At 37.5% G+C, this 21610-nt stretch overlaps 1 protein-coding gene and 1 pseudogene across 1 annotated transcript in view; one reads left to right on the plus strand and one right to left on the minus strand.

Annotated features, from left to right (window-relative positions):
* The window catches only part of TBC1D12 (TBC1 domain family member 12), a 96567-nt gene that overhangs the window by 24956 nt on the left and 50001 nt on the right, over nt 1-21610 (minus strand). The window contains exons 3-4 of the mRNA XM_028098931.2: nt 9682-9797; nt 728-810 (exon numbers count right to left, since the gene is read on the minus strand). Coding sequence (XP_027954732.2) covers nt 728-810; nt 9682-9797 — 199 coding nt within the window. The remainder of the gene's footprint in view (nt 1-727; nt 811-9681; nt 9798-21610) is intronic.
* LOC114205448 (26S proteasome regulatory subunit 4 pseudogene) lies at nt 16932-18332 on the plus strand (annotated as a pseudogene).

The raw sequence follows: 21610 nt of genomic DNA on the forward strand, positions 1-21610 counted from the left end.
TAAATGTGCATATTTATATACCAGTAAATACATTTATGTGCCTGCCAAAATGACACAACTGGGATTCTACAGAGACTCCATTAAGTCACAAAAGCAAATTCTAATTTCAAATCATATTCTCAGAGTCATACAGGAAGTTACCTTAAAGTGTTAAAATTAATAAATTATAAAATATTAAAAGTTTAAAAACTGTAAAAGTGAATTTCATGAAATAAATTCATATCATGTCCATTCATAAGTTAAAATAATAGTCCAAGGTTTATGACTGCAATTACAAGAATCCTCTTAGATAGTCTGCTGCCTTTCTCCTATTAGTTTTGTAAAAGTACTTGTAGAAAAAGTATGACATTTTTTATAAAGGTTTTTATTTGTCAGAGAGAGAGTGAGAGAGAGAGCACATAAGTACAAGCAGGGGGAGCGGCAGGCAGAGGCAGAGAAGCAGGCTCCCCGCTGAGCAAGGAGCCCGATGTGGGACTTGATCCCAGGACCCTGGGATCATGACCTGAGCTGAAGGCAGACAGATACTCAACCGACTTAGCCACCCAGGCATCCCTGACATTTTGTTTTTAACAACAGATTTAGTTAGAAAAATAAGAAATCAGCATCATCTTAAAGATGAACTTAAACAAACTTTCATCATCTACCTTCCTGCTGAAATTAACCAACAGGTTAGCTTCCTAACTGACATCAGTAGATTAAATATACCAATTGGAGTTAAATTTTATACCTCGTTTTTTAGCCTCAGCCACCATTTCATCATATTCTTGTCGGTGACGTAAAGCTTCTTCCACAGATTTGGCAGGTAGATTTCTGGGGGGGAGAAAAGTTTTAAGTCAGTTTTTAAAAAACTAACTTAAATGTATAAACTTCTTCCTTTTTATAGCCAAATACAAAGAATTTCTATCTTAACCTTCTCATTTCATACCTTAAGGAAGTACAAGGTTGAAAAGAATTCTGCATTTTCGAAAAGAATCAGAATCCAGGTTGCTAGTATTTGTTATACAAATGTTACTATATTTATATGTCTGATGTACATGTTTCTTTTTTTTTTTTTAAAGATTTTATTTATTTATTTGAGAGAGAGAGAGAATGAGAGATAGAAAGCACAAGAGGGAAGAGGGTCGGAGGGAGAAGCAGACTCCCCGCTGAGCAGGGAGCCCGATGCGGGACTCGATCCCGGGACTCCAGGACCATGACCTGAGCCGAAGGCAGTCGCTCAACCAACTGAGCCACCCAGGCACCCCGATGTACACGTTTCTATATTATTTAAATGTGTTAGATTTCAGCCAATATTTCTAGGTTATTTGTTAAACCCACTTACTAGTTTTTTTAGTCAATTTTTTTTTGAGGTATAATTTTCATACAATAAAATGAATGAACATATTTCAAGAATACAGTTTGACGAGTTTTAACAAATGTATATACCTGGGCAACCAACATATTAATCAAGATACAGAACAGTTCCATCATTCTACAAAGTGTCCTTATGACCTCTTTGCACTCAATACTTACCCACTTCCTACCTTAGGCAATTACATCTCTGATTTCTATCTCTATACATTAGTTGGTTGCCTTTTAATTTTTTTTTAAGATTTATTTATTTTAGAGAGAGAAACAGAGTGAGCAGTGGGGGGCGGGGGAGAAGAGGGAGAGGGAGAGAAATCCTCAAGCAGACTCCCCACTGAATGTGGAGCCTGACACGGGGCTGGATCCTAGGACCCTAAAATCACCACCTGAGCCGAAACCAACAGTCCACGCCTAACTGACTGAGCTACCCTGGTTGCCTTTTAATGAATTTCAAATAGATTCTTTTGTGTCTAGCTTCTTTCGCTGAGCATGCTTTTGAAATTCAGCCATGTTATTCTGCATATTAGTAATTCTTTTAATTAGTATTTAATTAGTATTTCTTTTAATTGGTGAGTAGTGTTCTATTTATCCATGTGGATAAACATTTAGATTGTTTCCAGTTTAGGGCCACCACAAATAAAACTACTATAAATATTCACTTCAAGTCTTTGTGTGGGCATCTGCTTTCATTTCTCTTGGGTCAATACCTAGGAGTAGAATTCTTGGGTTATATGGTAAGTGCAGGTTTACTTTTATAAATTGCTTCCTACTTTCAGAGTGTTAACAGAACATTCTACCTACAAATTTGATGATCAGTTAATCACTTGCATATACAATATTTTGGCTTATTAAAATTAATGGCTTTACAGGGCAGGTGATTTAGTTATATGATTAAGCAAAAGAAGTACATTTGAATATTATCACATACCCAAATATATCGTAATAATGTCCAGTTTGGGGAGTCAGGTTTTTTAATTGAAAAAAAATTTTTTTTTAAAGTAGGCTCCATGTCCAACGTGGGGCTTGAACTCATAACCCTGAGATCAAGAGTCACGTGCTCTGTGGCTGAGACAGCCAGGTGACCCTCAGCGTTTTGAATTATTTCAACAGGTTAGGATGGGGAAAGATATGTGACAAACTTTCAAATCATACATTTTACCTCTTCCTCTCCAGTTAGATTCCTCAGGTATGTTGTAATAGGGAGGAACGATGGTCAGGGCTTCTTTAGGCCAGAATGGAATACGAGGGACCAGGCTTACCCTCTTGCCTCAAGTGGAAAAATGAACAGACTATTCTAAGCAGATACTGTCTAGACACTGGACAATAGGCAGCACAAGATAGTGATCCTTATGAGAAAGGAAACAAACAAGGTAACGCTACAAACGCCTAACCACACAGCCGGGGGTTTCCAGGTCTCAGAGCTGGAAGAAGTACCCAGAGTCCCTCAGTCTTGCTGAGGTGAGTCCACAGCTAGACTTGGCAGATCAGAGTACAGAGAGAGGGGAGCTACCGAGGGGTCATCTCAAATTTCTGGCCGAGTACTATTTGTGCATGTGTGTGATTAAATTATGGTAGCCAAGGAAAGAAATACCAGAAAGGAATAGGTAGAACATTCTCAAAGATCACACTGGGCCAGCCAGAGTGGAAAGACCTCCTAATAGATAGCGTATCCCGTGGAATCGTTAGGGTATTGCTTCAATAGTAAGGATACTAGTTCTAAACTAAAGACTCTTTTAGATTCACTCTAACAATGATTAGATTAAAAGGGGCAAGCCAATTCCAAAGAACTTTCTACGAGACTAAAGCCAAACAATATTTAAAGGAATACAAAAAATTCAGCATCCAGCAATGTAAAATCACAAAATCTAGTGTCCAATAAAGGTTACCAAGGAAGCAAAGAAGCAGGAAAATACAATTTATACTGAGGGAAAAAAACCAACAGAGATAGTGCAGAAATGTCAGATAAGGGGATTGCAACTCAAGGATGATACAACTGCTATTATGAATATACTAAAGAAAGTAGAAGACAGAAGGAACATGATAAGAAAAACTCAAGATCCAAATCAAACGTCTATAGATGAAAAGTACAATTTCTAAACTGAAAAACACAAAAGATGGGCCTGACAGCAGATTATAAACTGCAGGAAAAAAAAAAGTAAGTGAACTTTAAGATATAATAGAAATTTCGACAAAATGAAATACAAAGAGAAAAAATATCCCTCAACCTCTGCAAAACAGCCTGAGCTGTGGGATATGAGCAATATCAAGCAATGTATGTTTGACTCAGAAGAAAGGGAGAGGAGGCAGACAAAAAATAGCTGAATAAAGGCTACAATTTTTCCAAAGTTGATACAAAATTATAAATGCAGACACATTAGAGTTCAATGAACCCCAAACAAAAGGAACATGAGGAGAACCACACCAAAACATATCATGAAATTGAGGAAAACCAGAGATAAAGGAAAGTCTTAGAAGCATTCAGAGAGTAAAAGAATTCAGCAGCAGGCCAGCACTACAAAAATTGTTAAAAGAACATTCAGTGGGGCACCTGGGTGGCTCAGTCGGTTAATTGTCTGCCTTTGGGTCAGGTCATGGTCCTGGGATCAGCCCCACGTGGGGCTCCCTGCTCAGCAGGGAGTCTGCTTCTCCCTCTCCCTCTGCCCCTCCCCCCTGCTCACGCTCTCTTGCATGTATGGGCTCTAATAAATAAATAAAATCTTTTTTAAAAAGGGACATTCAGTAGAAGGAAATAATAGCAGATAGAAATCTAGTTACTCGGGCGCCTGGGTGGCTCAGTTGGTTAAGCGACTGCCTTCGGCTCAGGTCATGATCCTGGAGTCCCGGGATCGAGTCCCACATCGGGCTCCCCGCTCAGCAGGGAGACTGCTTCTTCCTCCGACCCTCTTCCCTCTTGTGCTCTCTATCTCTCATTCTCTCTCTCAAATAAATAAAATCTTAAAAAAAAAAAAGAAATCTAGTTACTCAAATTCTTAGCAGATAAAAGGTTTAACGAAAAAAATAAAAATGTATGGAGGGATGTGATGGTTACTTTTGTGTGTCAAACTTTCTCACTCTCTCTCGCTCTCCCTCTTTCTACGCCTGCCTGCCTGCCTTAGAGATGGGACATGGGTCTTCTCCTTCCTTTGGACTTGGACTGGAAATTACACTATCAGCTTTCCTATTTCACAGCCTTGGGACTTGAACTGGACATGGACTATCAGCTCTCCTGGGTCTCCAGCTTGCTGATTGCAGATCTTCAGACTTCTCAGTCTCCAAATTCATGACAGCCACTTCCTTATAATAAATCTCTTACATATAGGATATATATAAAGAAGAACCTTAACACATGGCATTCCATTTCTCTAAAGAACACTAATACACAAGGTTCATAACATGTAAAGTGGAAGCATACTGCTGTAATGTTCTTATATATGTGAAATGGTATAATATCACTTAAAGGTAGTCCATGAAGAGTCAAGATATATATTATAAACTACTAATATTAAAAATATAGGCAATTCACCAATAGATGAAATAAAAAGTCAACAAAATATTTTATGCAAAAGAAAGCCAAAAAATAAAAAAGTAGAAATTTGATTGCCATCCTACAATAAAGACAAATTTCTCCATCTAGGTTTAAACACAGAATCCTTTCTATTAAGATTTAAAGAAAAGTGTGGAATCTCTTGGAAGATTTTCTAAAAGGAGAGTTGACTCAGCCACAAGAGACCTTTTGTTCTACCTGGTTTGTCCCAACTGCAAGTGCAAGGTCAGCATGAGACTGAAGTCAATTCCTGAAGGTGGTGCAATAGAAAGGTATGAACCTGGGTACTTGATGCATGGAGACACCATACTAGCTCTGAACTGCCCAAACAAAAGGAACATGAGGAGAACCACACCAAAACATATCATGAAATTGAGGGGCCATGTATATATGAGGGAATAAATCCTTGCATGTTTAAGCCCCTATTAAGTCTCTTACTTATAGTTGAATGTAATTGCTGAGTGATATACCAGTTAAACAATAATGCTCTAAAGGGCAAGGACCATCACAAACCTCACCTATCTGACTCCAACCACTCTCAAAATCCACTGAGTTCAGCCCTTACACTAGATTAATTAATCTTATGATTCCTAGTATTGCCTATCCTTAAACCTTACAAACTGATGTTGTCCAAAGCTGCTTCCTACCCAGGTCCTAACCAACCATTAAGCCCAATCCCAACCTTAAGTCTCTCTCATTTCCTTTTACAAACTATCCTGCCTGTCTCTCTGGATATAGTTTGGTACCACAAGAAAACAGGTTTAATGGTTTCTAAATTTCAGATGCTACTACTATGTAAAGAAAGGAGAAACCTTATTTATTGCAAGAAAATGAGACCACAGAAAAAAGAGAAAGAAGCTAAATATAAATCTAGTTTTCAAGTTAACAGTGATCCGGACTCAGTAATACTGTTTTCTCTTTTGCTCCCTCCAGTACAGAGAGTAAGTGTTTTTCTGAATCTATTAATCTTTTGACCTCATATTCCCTTCTTTTGCTTTTCTAGTCCTTCTAACATCCTTGTAATAAATTCCTCTATTAAAGTCCCTCTGTTTGAAATTACTATACTGGTGTCTGTTTTTCCTGATTGGACTCTGAACCTTTAAGATACAGAAAATTATCTGACTGATAGCTATAATTCATCTACCTTTGGAAATTTGTATCTTACCAACAGAGAAACAACTTAATTCAAATTTTATTTCCAGTTTTTGAACTATAAATCTATTTTTTTTAAGATTTTATTTATTTGACAGAGAGAGAGAGCACAAGCAGAAGGAGTGGCAGAGGGAGAGGGAGAAGTAGACTCCCCACTGAGCAGGAAGCCCAACACAGGGCTCGATCCCAGGACCCTGGGGTCATGACCTGAGCCGAAGGCAGACGCTTAACTGACTGAGCCACCCAGGCGCCCCAAAGTGTCAATCAGTTATGTGGTCAAGAGAAGAAACCATTAATGAATATTTAAGATGGCGTATCATGCTAAAATACATGATATGAACATTTGCTGCTTTTCAAAGGTATCACATAAAAGCCTATGCTTTACATTCTTGTCAGCCTTCACTTGTACCTTAAGGATTTCTCCATTTGGTTTGGTACTGTGTATGCAGTAATTCAGCAAGCCAGAAGAGAAGGAGGAGATAGCTCTATCCATTGGTGGTTTTAAAAAAGTCCTCTAAGTATCAGTGATTTAAAACATAGAAGAGTCAACTTGTATGGATGCTCTTACCTTCCTAAGGCTTTACTTTGAGGTGGATTAAGATAGCAATAGGCAGAGAGAAAATTAACCAAAGGATGAAATTACAGAAATTTCTACATTTGAAATCTTCTGAGACTTCAGATGATTAAATTCTAGAGTTGCTTCATATGTAAGGAAGTTCCGACTATAAAAACCTATGCAGTCGGGGCGCTTGGGTGGCTCAGTTGTTAAGCGTCTGCCTTCGGCTCAGGTCATGATCCCAGGGTCCTGGGATCGAGCCCCGCATCGGGCTCCCTGTTTGGCGGAAAGCCTGCTTCTCCCTCTCCCACTCCCCCTGCTTGTGTTCCCTCTCTCGCTGTCTCACTCTCTGTCAAATAAATAAATAAAATCTTTAAAAAAAAAAACAAACCTATGCAGTCAATGATTCTGGATGTTTCTGCAAAATTACAAAGGCTAAGAAAGGAAAAGTAGCACCAATTCACAAACTCCCTTTGCAAGAGGAAATTCTCCTCCTTCCACTATCACTGTGACCTATGAAAGAGGAAGTTTCCAACATCAATTTCATGCTGAGGAAAAACTTCTGCCCCTTTCTCTACCCCCACCCAGATGCTATCTCATAGATAAAGCAGTGGTATTGACAGAACTTGGCTGCATCCAGAAACAGAACAACACTACAGATTATACAAGTCTCTGCTCCAACTTCTCAGCCTATGAAGGGATGTGTGTGAACTGGCCCAGATCTGCTGGGGAGTATTCTGAGAGAGGATAAAGTAGGAAGTGCCATTTATTATTTATTTATTTTAAAAGTTTGTTTATTTTAGAGAGAGAATGTGCATGAGCAGAGGGAGGGGCAGAGGGAGAGTAGAGAAAATCTCAAGCAGACCAGGCTGAGTGTGGAGCCCAGCGTGGGGCTTGATCTCATGACCCTGAGATCATGACCTGAGCTGAAATCAAGAGTTGGATGCTTAACCAACTGAGCCACCCAGGTGCCCTGGAGTGCCATTTAATATGCAGGTTGCACCCATGCATTCTCATCTCGTTTTATCCTTAATAAAGTCAAAGTTTTCATTCTCATTGGTTCTCTAGATCTGTTTTTCAACTGTTGAAGTACAGGAGGAATGAGTGATCAGGTACTCCCATATTCTAAAGCATTTGTTTGTTGGCTTTAGGTACATAAATGGTAAATCATATAAATCACTTCCCCAAAAAAGACCCCTCCAATTTTAGAAAGGTGAACAAATTTTTTAATTAAATTGCAGCATCTCAGAACTGAGGGGAACAGATGCTATCAAGTTGAATCTCTATATTATAGATGAACAAAATCACACAGAAACAGCATAGAAGCTATATTTATTATAATTCCCATATTAATTTCAGATAGCAGTGTGGAAAAGAAAGTCATTCTTTCCGTTGTTTATACATTTTCTGTACACTGAAATCTTATAAATTTACTGTGTCTAGTGTACTATTTCAAGTTCCAATTTTGTGGAAATGCTTGTATAAATTACAAAAAAAATTTAAGAGAAGCAGAAGTCACTGAAGGTTGAAGTCAAAGACTTGATTGGATGGCAAAGATAAAGCCTAGTCCTTAAAGACTTACAGAAATAGGTTTGGCTGTATGAGAAAATATGGCGTAAAGAAAAACATGTCCCCAGTACTGTTTAGAACAGACCTTTTTGCATAGAATTTTTATGAACTCCTGGGAAGAAATGAACAGTCCTGGTAAAGAGCTTAATCCATTTTGGATGAACTTTAACAAGTTTAAGAAAACTCTTCTGGGAACCTAGTCATCTACCTGCTCAGCTGGCTGCCTGGCGTCTGAAGGTCTTTAACCAGGTATTCTTTTCCTGCTTATCTAACCACTCTGAATTGGCCTGGTTCATTCTCCTCCCTGGCAGTAAGACGGAAATAAAACTCTGACATGTTCTCATAACTAAATTTCTGGAAATCTTTTTTTTTTTTAAGCCAATGGAAAAATAAATATGAACATGTTCACCAAGTCCTTTAAAAGGAGTGTCATGATCACAATTCTTATAGTGTGAAGGTATGCAACAGGAATGAAAAAAAATATATACTTATGTCCAACCTTTCTTCTCTCACAATGTCTAAAAAATACTCAGTTCAACCTCTGCCTGTTTGGCTCTAGATTCTTTTATTATGCTCCTCTTGATAATGGGTGGAAAAAGCTGCAGACCAGGAAAATGACAAAACAGGTTAGGAATTTTTACTTTGGAAGGAAAGAGAAGTCTAGAAGAAGAGAAAGAAGAGATCCAGAGAGCTCAAGAAGGGGAAAATGAGTTAAGAACCAAGGGGTCTTGCTTTAGGGAAGGTGTCTTTTGTTTAATGACAAATCAAAGACAGTATGTGGAAGAACACCCTCTTTGTGGAAGGCTGAGGTGGGAAGGGCAGAAAAAGCAAAGGGAAGAATTTAAAATGTTTTGCTGGGTATTAAGAATATATTCTTGGGGCACCTGGGGGGCTCAGTTGGTTAAGCATCTGCCTTCAGCTCAAGTCATGATCCCAGGGTTCTGGGATCAAGCCCCATGTGGGGCTCCCTGCTCAGCGGGAAGTCTGCTTCTCCCTCTGCCTCTGTTCCTCCCTCCCCCACTCATACTCTCTTTCAAATAAATAAATAAAATCTTTAAAAATATATATATATATATTCTCTATAATAGTAAACCAACTAGTTGACAGTCAGTAGTTATTATTTCAAGTTGTAATTTCAAAATTTGTCCAAAAGGCAAGGACAAATACATCATAAGTACATATTAAATGTCAACAAAGGAAAAATAATTGCCTTATCTTCTTAGGATAAGGCAGGATGGTAGAAATAAGTATAGATATGAAAAAAGCAAAGATTTTATATTTCAAACACTGGCTCAGAGATACGTCAAGAAAATATGTATAAAGTCTGGACATCAATAATATATTCTTCCCTATTAGTTTTAGGATACATGACTGAGATTTTTAAAAATTTTCTTTAAAAAAGCCATTTCTATATCTAATTTCTCAATATATTTAAATTGAAATTTAAACTGAAGTTTAAATTAAATTGAAGTTTAAAATATAAAGTGTGCCTGATGATGACCAGAATACTTACGATGGTCGATCCTCAAGAATTAGGGCAGTGGTAGAAAGTGGCTCAAATTCAAAATTCTTACGTCTTGAAGACTGAGGTGGTGGTTTACAGGTCCTCCCAGTTCGTGCTTCATATTCCTAGAACAGATAAAAATATACTTTATGCAGAATTTTTTCCAATTTTCAGTTTGTATTATTAAATCTGTATCATTAAGGATATTACACTATAATAAAAGATACAATTCATACATTAATTTGGTGAAACCATGAGGCAGATAAAAAAAAGCCACTAAATTTTTTCTCTGAAGCAATCAAAATCATGAATTTATATTACATATAAAGTATCAAAGTATGCTAAGAGAAGGGGAAGATACGAATGCAGTACATTAATGAGTTAAGGTTTTAGGGAGATGTTCCTGATTGCCTTCTATGGTATCAGCTATCCAAGTCCAGCTTTGAATAATCTACAAGCAGATAAACCTACTTTCTAACCCTTCAGTCAGATCAATAATGGAAATGTTGACACAGGCAGAATCCTACTGTAATGCCTTGAAGACCTCTCCCAAGAGTTAACACTAAACCTGTAATCAAATGCTCGTTTTCAATTTCGACCTACTTTGAATCTAAATACTATAAATCTACCTATTTACTTAAATGTAAACAATAATTCACCATTTCTTATCCAAAAATATGGCAAAAGATTGTCAAATACACCACTAAAATTAAGAAACTATTATTACAGTATTTTTCTAATTCATCTGAACAGATAATCTTAGCAAAAGAAATGAATTTGACATGGTATGTTCTTGGTGGATACCTTTAAATTTCTAGATGAGCATTTTTTCATAAATGTTCACAGACTTCTACTGAAATTATTTCCAGAAATTTAACAAATCAGTAACAAATTACAGGCTTATAGTTTCCAGAATCCACATTTTTCCCTTTTAAAAAAATAATAAAAAATAAATCAATCTAGATTTGATCATCTCTAGGTAACAAATACATTTTTCATGAAAGCCTCAAGGGGGCGCCTGGGTAACTCAGTTAAGTTTCAGCTCAGATTGTGATCTTGTGATCCTGAGATCGAGCCCTACATCGTAGGGTTCTGCATTCATCGGGAGTCTGCTTAGGTTTCTCTCCCTCTCCCTCTGCCCCTACCCACACTCACACGTGCCCTCTCTCAAATAAAATAAAATCTTTTAAAAAAAATTCTTAAAGATTATACAATTTCATGGGTAGATTTGCAAGTCTTTACTGGCAGCTACAGAAAACATTAATTTAAATGAAGAAAATGAAAAGCAATTAAAGTGATCAAGTGCTTTACTTACTAGCTGCTTTCTTACCATGGCCTATAATTCTTTTTATATTATTATTTTTTCCAACTCAAAGACTATTTCTCCCTATTGAATCAAACAGTTGTAAAATAATAAATTGATGGTTCTATCCCCCTTAAAAATCTGATGGTCTTGTGATCCTTAATCTTCTAATTTGAGATATTACTTTTTAAAAAATTTATGCTGTTTTAAGCATTTTCTATAAACTCTAGCTTACTTTATAGTTACTGCCAGTGTTTATAAAGGTTTGTATTATTGTTTAATTCTTTAGTTGTGCATCTCCCCTTCCATCTAGTAAATCTATGCTCTGTTAATCTGAGAGCTCCTTTAGAAAACTGCACCGGATTTTTAGAGACTTCTTTCTCAAGTTATTAAAGACTATGTATGCTCATTTATACTATCTCCCATCCCAAAGAACTATACAGCTTTTGAGATTCAAAGGTCACTCATTTCTTTTTCTTTTTCCTAATATATAGGATATATGTAATTATGATCAATGTTTTTTTTCTTTGTTACAAACTCAAATGTAACAAATCCCCTTATCTGCTCATGTTTTTCTTCTTAAAAATCATAGATGTGGGGCGCCTGGATGGCTCAGTTGGTTAAGCGACTGCCTTCAGCTCCAGTCATGATCCCAGTGTCCTGGGATGGAGCCCCACGTCAGGCTCCCTGCTCAGCATGCACTCCCTTTCCCTCTGCTTGTGTGTGCACTCTCTCTCTCTCTCTCTCGCTGTCAAATAAATAAATAAAATCTTTAAAAAAAATCATAGATACTAGACATATATGAAGTTTTTTTTTTTTAATCATTTAAATGGCACTTTGTTTCCTACAATGTGAGCTGGTCTCATTGCCAGACAGAATACAATAAATATTACCCAATAAAGCATTTCCCATGCAAATAAATGCCAATGCACAGACAGCAAAATAGCACTTCTAAATCAATATATTAACAATATTTACTGACACAATGTACCATGCACTGTTATAAACATTTAATACATTTGATCCTTGAAAAAAACCCCGTGAGGCACCTAACTCACAACAGAGGAAACTAAGACACAAAGATAGGCAGTCATTTGCTGCAGGTCATAAATGGGAGATGGTGTAGCTCCAGAGCCTGGCCTTTTAACAATCTACTACTTTACTATATTAACAGTCAAGTAGCTTTCTATTACAATTTAAAAAAATGAGATAGATAAAATCATTCAGTGAGAGAATAATGGGGATCTTTAAAATGCGCAGATCAGGCTAACAATTCACTGATCCAACTAAACATCACAAGAAAAGACCACCAGATGATGTTTCCTGTTATGATGCAGTATGAAGTATATACCACCATTCTTGAAATATTCTTGCCAAAAGAAAAATCAAACTTAAATATGATTAAGCCTCTAGACTGTGCTCTCCAATATGGTAATCAAAAGAATAACCAAGTATGTCACATATGCTTAAATATATGTAGAAAAACAATAAGGAATCTGAACTATTAAGAGGCTCTCCTCTGGAGGACTGACTAGGAATGAAGGGCATTTGTTTTACTTTAATGTATTCAGTATTATTTGAATTTTCTTACAAGAAGAAATAAAGTATTTTGTAAGAGAGATCACTTACATTCATGGTAGATAATTGACAAAGATTTTACTGAACAGGTAGGATCAGAACTGGGGCAAAAATGATGGGTTTTAATTCCATAGGCAGAAAGGATCGGAAAGAACAAGTTGGGGGGAGCAAGGGCATGGATGAGGGAAACCCATTAATCTCACTGACCGTGAAAAAGGATAGGAAATAAGGTTGGAAACGTGTAGGCTAAATTATGGAATCTTCCACTGATGAAAATATTTGGAATTCATGAACACAATGGAGAGCCACTAAAAGTCTAGATTAAGACAAAAAAAAAAGGAGGTAGGCTTTAAGTAGGCTCTACACCCAATGTGGGGTCTGAACTCATGACTCCCAGGATCCAGAGTCACATGTTCTACTGACTGAGCCAGCCAGGTGCCCCTAAAGTGTAGCTTTGATGAAAGTAGTCTTTTATTAAAAATTAACTGAATAAGTATACATTTAATATAAAAGGTGACACAAAATGAGGTACCTAAATATCATTTATGTGTCTACCTTACAAATGGGCTTTATAAAGAATTGTCATTCAAGTATTTTTCACAAGAAGTCGTATTTCCTGCAATTTCCATCACAGATCCTTAGCATAAAAATGCTTTTAGTTTCTAGAGGGTAGTATGAACAAGAAAAGCTAAAAAAACATGGTATCAATCCACCCTTATATGAAAATAGTATAGGTTTATGTATCTGGAATGACTAAAATATTTGCTGAATTAAAAAAGCTACTCTAATGTGATTAGAATTAAAATTATACTAGAAATAGTAAAATATTAAGTTTTCAGTACTCAGTTTAAAAATTAGGATTTAAAAAAAAATAATATATAACAAAAATCCAACTCAAACAGTTTTAGGTGAATTTATCAGGTCATAGGACTGAATATTCCATACACTCAGCTAACTTTGGTCTTTGACCAAGAGGTTCAGAGCATTAGTCAAGGACTCCACTTCTCTACCAGTCCCTCAGCCACGTCTTCATCCATGTGTGGGCTTCACGGCTTGGTTGAATATGAGTTGTCACATCCTTAATGTAACTTTCATGATCCTCCAGCTGCTTTTCTAGTAACTCTCACAAAAAAGAAGGAAAAAAATCCTTCCTGGAAGTTCTCAGTAAGTATCTCATTCCACAAGTATCACAACGACCTGAGAAATAAGCCTTACCAGTTGAGTCAATCATGGCCTGTAGCTGAAGCAAATCACACGACTCTTAAGTAACTCAAGTCAAGGGCAGTAGGGAGATCATACGGCTCAAGTCATTGAAATTTAATTGAAATACATAAGACTTCATTTAAAAATATAACAAATACTATCTCATGGGTGGAATTCACTTTAATTCCACGTGTATTATCAGGTCATAAAAATCCCCCGTGTATTTCTTCAACAGAAGTTTAATAATGAGCTAAACACTGATAATTTTATAGGTTATAAAAGAACTTCACGATATTAAAAAGCAACTGGAAATATCATAGTCCAAGGAAATCAGTAAATAAATGTTAGCTACAGTAGATTCACCACCTGAAAATACTGTAAGATTCTGCCTCATTTTCTGCCAACAAAGCTGTTTTAACTGACCTATTTTATGAGTAGTTAGAATCTACCTGCCAAATTTAAGACAAGAAGCACTTAATATATGGAATGTATTTCTACAGGATGTTGTAATGAAGCTTACTTATTCTTTCTGTAATTTAATTTATTCTTTGTTTTTCACTCAACATATTCTGTCCTATGAAATATGTTTACTTTAATTGAGATAACTAGAATAGTAGGTGAAACCAGTGCTAAGGGCAGGCGGGCATAGATCTGTAGAATAATTTATTCTGCTACTATAAAAAAATTGCATCAGTCAATCATTCTAAGCCTGATCAAAAGATGGCAGGCAGTTGTTGGCATCTCCATAAGAGTAAAGTAGAAAAAATGTCTTCCAATTCCAAGATAAAAGAGATACTCTATACACATAGAGAAAAGATGTTTTTCCCAAAAATAATCGCTCAGAAAAGATGTAGCCCATTTGCTAACAGTATCTCTCATATTATGGGTGCTTTCTCTCTATTAATTTTGGACAGCAAATTACTTTTTGGAGAAGACACGTTATTCTGAAATTATCTCAATCAATGCTAGTGTGCAAGGTCACTTGTTGATTAGTGGGGTTTTTTGTTGTTGTTTGCTTAACTGGAGTAGGAAAGGAAGAAACAATGTAAAATAAGTAAGGATTCCTGAAGGTCTAACCATCTGATTGCAAACTATCACAAAGAACCTTTAAATATTACCTTAAAAAACAACATAGTAAAAACTTTGCCATAGAGATGATAATTTTATACCTACAGAATGAAAGAAAAAAAGTAATGCATTTGGAAATTTATGGCTTGAGACAAAATTTCTCATAGGAAGATAAATACAGAATCAAAAGCACTATATCTTTGGGGCACCTAGGTGGCTCAGTCAGTTAAATGTCCAACTCCTGATTTCAGCTCAGGTCTTGGTCTCAGGATCATGAGTTCAAGCCCCATGCTGGGCTCCATAATGGGCGCGGAGCCTACTTAAAAAAAAAAAAAAAAAAAGAACTATATCTTCTACAGCTTGGACAAAAGTGAAAATAATGTGCTCTGGGGTTAGAGACTCCAAAACTGGTCACAGTGATTCTGAACATACTGATCTCAAAGATGTAGGCAAACAGTTCTGAATAAAAAACATTATCACACATTATTTTTATACTATGTGATTTGAATATGTAATTAGAAACTTAAATAAGCATTTTATTTTCACCTACATTCCTAAAAATTACACTTATGTGTGCATGCACACACACAAACTGGCCAATTCTTTGAAGGATAGGGTAGATTCCCACATGGGGTACTAGGTAATTCATAGCAACTTTCTTGCTGAAAAAAGCCTTTGTGATGATCCCTGACAAATGGAAACAAGGTAAGCCTAATACCACTCCACTGCGCATGAAGGCTATTCTAGACATCAGTAGAGAAAGGGGGAACTCAAACAAAAACTGGCTGTTAGTTTAGAATGGCTGAGAGGGATCAAAATCTGTGTACCAGAGTAAGTAGAAAAGAAAGCCCTCCACTGAAAAAGAGCTCCAGGAATCTGCACAGGAGGCCTGTTGAGTCTTCGGCTAAATACTAACCTGCACATGTGTAAAGCAAAACACAAGACAGGGCAAAAAACAGCATCTGGGAAAAGAACAGTTACTGGGGAGCAGTAAGCAAAAACAGTCTGCAGAGCTCACTCAGAGATGAGAAGTGTTCACATTCCCACCAACCAAAATGTAAAGTCATCACTGAATACACAGGACACTCAGGAGAGACGTGAATGTTCAGACCCATCTGAAACTATGCAAGTCAGAAGAGAATGGAAAAAAATCTTTTAAATGCTGAAAGAAAAAAATAAAACAATGAGGGGGAAAAAACTCTGTTGACTTAGAATTCTATACCGAGATTAAATATCTTTCAAAAATGAAAGCATAATAGGGGTGTCTAGCTGGCTCAGTCGGTAAAGCATGCAAATCTTGATCTTGGTGTTGTGAGTTCAAGTCCCACACTGGACACAGAGTTTACTCAAAAAAAAAAAAAAAAGAAAGCATAAAATTTTTCAAACAAGCTGAGAGAATCTGTTGTCAGTAGACTGGAACTATATTTTAAAGGAAATTTCAGGCAGAAAGAATATATCATTTGAAAACATGAGTTTACACAAAGAAAGGAAAAGTACTAAAATAGTAAATATGGAAAAATATAAAAAGACATTTTGGAAAAGACATAAAGAACAGACAAAAATATAAAAGTCACTTAAATATTTCTAAAGGATATATGACTACTTAAAGCAAACATTATCAATGTATTAAGGGGTTTACAGCACAAAAATCAGAAGGGAAAGAATGGCAATATACCATTGTAAGGTTATTACATCATACTCAAAGTAATAAAACACTATTTGAGGGTAGATTGTGGTAAAGTATGACAAGCCCTACTGCAGCAGTTCTCAACAGTGTTCCAGAGATGCTTTCATTGGGCCTGCAAAGTCAAAACGATATTCAGAATAGTTGGTCCTTCTCAATGTATTAACATTAGCTCTCCTGGTGCTAAAGCAACGTTAAATAAAACTGTTGGCACTCTATCACAAATCAAGGCAGACTCCAACTGTACTACTAATCACTGTATTCATCATGGCATGTACTCACAATTAAAAAACAAAAAGGGAATGGGGGAAGTCTGGTCAGTTTCACTTAAGAATATCTATGATTAAACAGTAAATATTACTAATTATATTAAATCTTGACCTATAATAAACATCTCTTTAATATTTTATGTGATAGGTTTGAGCGGCCGAAGCAAGATGGGTCAGAGTCAGAGTGGTGGTCATGGCCCTGGAGGTGGCAAGAAGGATGACAAGGACAAAAAAAAGAAATATGAACCTCCTGTACCAACTAGAGTGGGGAAAAAGAAGAAAACAAAGGGACCAGATGCTGCCAGCAAACTGCCACTGGTGACACCTCACACTCAGTGCCAGTTAAAATTATTGAAGTTAGAGAGAATTAAAGACTATCTTCTCATGGAGGAAGAATTCATCAGAAATCAGGAACAAATGAAGACTTTAGAAGAAAAGCAAAGGGGGAAAGATCTAAGGTGGATGATCTGAGGGGGACCCCAATGTCAGTAGGAACCTTGGAAGAGATCATTGATGACAATCATGCCATCGTGTCTACATCTGTGGGCTCAGAACACTACGTCAGCATTCTTTCCTTTGTAGACAAGGATCTGCTGGAACCAGGCTGCTCTGTCCTGCTCAGCCACAAGGTGCATGCTGTCATAGGGGTGCTCATGGATGACACGGATCCCTTGGTCACAGTGATGAAGGTAGAAAAGGCGCCCCAAGAAACCTATGCTGATATTGGGGGGTTGGACAACCAAATCCAGGAAATTAAGGAATCTGTGGAGCTTCCTCTCACTCATCCTGAATATTATGAAGAGATGGGTATAAAGCCCCCAAAAGGGGTCATTCTCTATAGTCCAGGTAAAATACTGGCACAGGTAAAAACTTACTAGCCAAAGCAGTAACAAACCAAACCTCAGCCACTTTCTTGAGAGTGGTTGGCTCTGAACTTACTCAGAAGTACCTAGGTGACGGACCCAAACTCGTTCGGGAATTGTTTCGAGTTGTGGAAGAACACGCACCATCCATCGTGTTTATTGATGAAATTGATGCCACTGGAACAAAGAGATATGACTCAAATTCTGGTGGTGAGAAAGAAATTCAGCGAACAATGTTGGAACTGCTGAACCAGTTGGATGGATTTGATTCAAGGGGTGACGTGAAAGTTATTATGGCCACAAACCGAATAGAGACTTTGGATCCGGCCCTTATCAGACCAGGTCGCATTGACAGGAAAATTGAGTTCCCCCTACCCGACGAAAAGACTAAAAAGCGCATCTTTCAGATCCACACAAGCAGGATGACGCTGACCAATGATGTGACCCTGGATGACTTGATCATGGCTAAAGATGACCTCTCCAGTGCCGACATCAAGGCAATCTGTACAGAAGCTGGTCTGATGGCCTTGAGAGAACGTACAATGAAAGTAACAAAAGAAGACTTCAAGAAATCTAAAGAAAATGTTCTTTATAAAAAACAAGAAGGCACCCCTGAGGGACTGTATCTCTAGCGGACCACAGCTGCCTTCAAGGAAATGATTGGGGTTGTCCTGACCCCTTGAAGGGATGGGAGGTTGGGGAAGTTGCCCAGAGGAACCCATGTTCCAGTTGATCTTTCTTATTAGCAAAATCTGTGTACCTTTTTGAGTGTGATGTGTAGGATGCCCCCAAGGCTGCCTTCATCTGTTGGTCATGTGCAGTGCTCTGTCCCTAATAAAGTGTGCTCCTTCTCCAAAAAAAAAAAAAATTTATGTGATAAAAGGAGATGTATACAGAAGGAACTTCTGTTGCACACCAAAGTACAATGGTTGTCTAGAGAAAAAGCACTTGTGCAATTATTTGAGTGGTAAAGAGGCCAAACCTCTTTTATCATGGACACTATTTTTTTTTAATTACTTTGCATTCTTTTTAATTTTTTAATTTTTTTATTAAAGATTTTATTTATTTGACACAGAGAGAGACAGCCAGAGAGGGAACACAAGCAGGGGGAGCGGGAGAGGGAGAAGCAGGCTTCCCGCAGAGCAAGGAGCCCAATGTGGGGCTCGATCCCAGGACCCTGGGATCATGAACTGAGCCAAAGGCAGACGCTTAACGACTGAGCTACCCAGGCGCCCCTGGACACTACTTTTTAATTAAAAGAAAACTAAGAGCAAACTATACTTATCCAGACTTGAGTATCTGGCAGATATTTTCTCAAATTTGTACAAAGTAGGCACGCCATCTCCATGTTATTCCTCCAAAAAAATACAACCCCAGTCAAGTCATGAGGAAATCATCAAACAAACCCAAATTGAGGACCTGACATAATAAATATATACATTTGGTCTCTGTTTCCTGGCACACAGATCCTAAAACCCTTGAAATCTCTGAATTAAGTGGGGTTTTTTTGTATGCTAATGAGATGATGGGTAGCTGAAGTCTCCTGGATATCCTCAGGATAGGGACTAGTTGACAGGGGCACCAACCATGTAATGAGAGGGTTGGACCTTTCAGCCCCACCCCCTACCTCTAGAGAGGGGAGAGGTGCTGGAGGTTGAGTTAATCACTAATGACCAGTGAGTCAATCAATTATGCCTACATAATGAAGCCTCCATAAAAAGCCCTAACAATTTATAGAGTGTTCCTGGGTTGGTGAACACATGGGGGTGTGCAAGGGTGATGCGCATGGAGAAGTCATTGACACTCTACGCCCCTTCCATATACCTCGCTCTATGTACCTCTTTTATCTGATTGTTCATGAGTTTTAAACTTTTATAAAACTGGCAATCTAAATCTAGTAAGTAAACCATTTTCTGGAATCCTATGACTCATTCCAGCAAATTATCAAACCCAAGGAGGGAATCATGGGAGTCTCCAATTTATAGTTGGATGGTCAGAAGTACTAGAAGCCCAGACCTGGAATTGGCTTCTGGGGGGTTGGGAGGTGGGGCGGGCACACAGGACTGAGCTCTTATGCTGTGGAATCTGACACTGACTCCAGGTAAACAGTGTCAGAACTGAATTCAATTGTAGGACACCCTGCTGGTGTCAAAGAATTGGTCAGCATGGGGGGAAAAACCCTACACAGCTGGTGTCAGAAATACTGAGGGTAGTTGATAAAATAGTTTTTCTTTTAAGGAACATGCTGGAAAACACCTGACCAGTACCACTCAAAAGTGTCAAGGTCATAAAAACAAGGAAAAATTGAGAAATTGTCAAAGGCCATAGAGACAAAGAAACACGGTAACAAAATACAATGTGGTATTCTGGACTGGATTCTGGAACAGTAAAAGGACCTAAGTAGAAAAACTGGTGAAATCCAAATGAAGTCTGGAGTTTAGTTAACAGCGATGTACCAGTGTCAATTGTCAATTTCTTAGTTTTGACAAAAGTCCAGAATAATGCAAGTAATATTAGCATTAATGAAAAATGAATGAATGATTATACAGGAACTCACTGTATTTTCTTCTCAACCTTTCTATAAATCTAAAGTTATTCCAACATAAAGTTTATTAAAACAAAAAAGGATGAAGTGAGCTAGTGATTTCAAGGAAAGCAACGGAAAGTAATTACTGTCAATAATAAAAGTCAACCTTTCAAGTGAAATTGAAATTCTGCAAAACTTATAAATGCCACATGTTTGACAGTTTCCAATAAATTTTTCAGATGAAGTCAGTAATGATATTACTGTAATTTTTAAATAGTCTATAATAAAATATTACATTTAAACGATCTGCAATATGGCAAACCAGTATTTTCCAAATGATCAATTTATATTATGAAACCACATAGGGATAAAAATATCCATTCAAAGTGCAAGAGAGACCAGTGGATTTTAATATAACAAAGTTACATATTTTCAGATTCCACAATAGAACTTAACCTTTAAGAAACTACCACTTGATGAGTTTGAGTGTACCAAAGAAAAATATCCACAAATATCTGAAAAGGCTATTAAAATGCTCTTCCCTTTACAGTTGTTAAAAAGAAAACCACAGGCCCCAAATGGAGTCACTTAGACCACACAGAGGCTTGATACCTAACCTAACTGCAGTTTCAACCTGCCCCAGAAATGTAGTCTTATTAATCAGTCAGTCAGGAATTTTCTGGTCAGTACCAATGAGGTAATCTGTCACTGGGCCCTCTCCATCCTCTCTCCCCGTCTCCCCCAAAAGAAGATGAAGTAATCTGCATCATAAGACCCCTTAAAGGGTCTTCCCTAAAAAAGGGCAACTTTGCCTGAAACCATCCTTTCTTTTCTTTTGCTAATAACTTCTTGACCCACCCTCCTTCCTACAAAAACCTTCCATTTTGTACAGCTCCTCAGAGCTCCCCTCTACTTGCTGAATGGGATGCTTTACAATTCATAAATCACTTAATAAAGCCAATTAGATCTTCACATTTACTTGGCTGCATTTTGTTTTTAAACACTGTGTACATATCAGTTTGAGGCCAGATTCTCTTCACAGATGTAAACCAAAACAACATACAGCAAGAAACTGAAAGCAAGAGTAGATATTTAATCTAGCCTTCTTTTATTAAGTCAGACTTCAAAGAGATAAGAAAAAGTAAAACAATGGCACTCTTCCTACCAGTTTTTTTTTTTTTTTTAAGATTTTATTTATCCATTTGACAGAGAGAGAGACAGCGAGAGCAGGAACACAATCAGGGGCAGAGGGAGAGGGAGAAACAGGCTCCCTGCCGAACAGAGAGCCCGACGTGGGGCTCAATTCCAGGACCCCGGAATCACTACCAGAGCCAAAGGCAGCCGCCCAACCGACTGAGCCACCCTGGCACCCCCCTACCAGTTTTTTTAAAAATACTTTTTAAAATACAGTTAACATAAATGTTACTTATGTTAACGTGTTAT

The sequence above is a fragment of the Eumetopias jubatus genome, unplaced genomic scaffold (genome assembly GCF_037043125.1).
Source record: "Eumetopias jubatus isolate StellerSeaLion01/CBP00866 unplaced genomic scaffold, mEumJub1_p1.0 scaffold_17, whole genome shotgun sequence".
Lineage (NCBI taxonomy): Eukaryota > Metazoa > Chordata > Mammalia > Carnivora > Otariidae > Eumetopias > Eumetopias jubatus.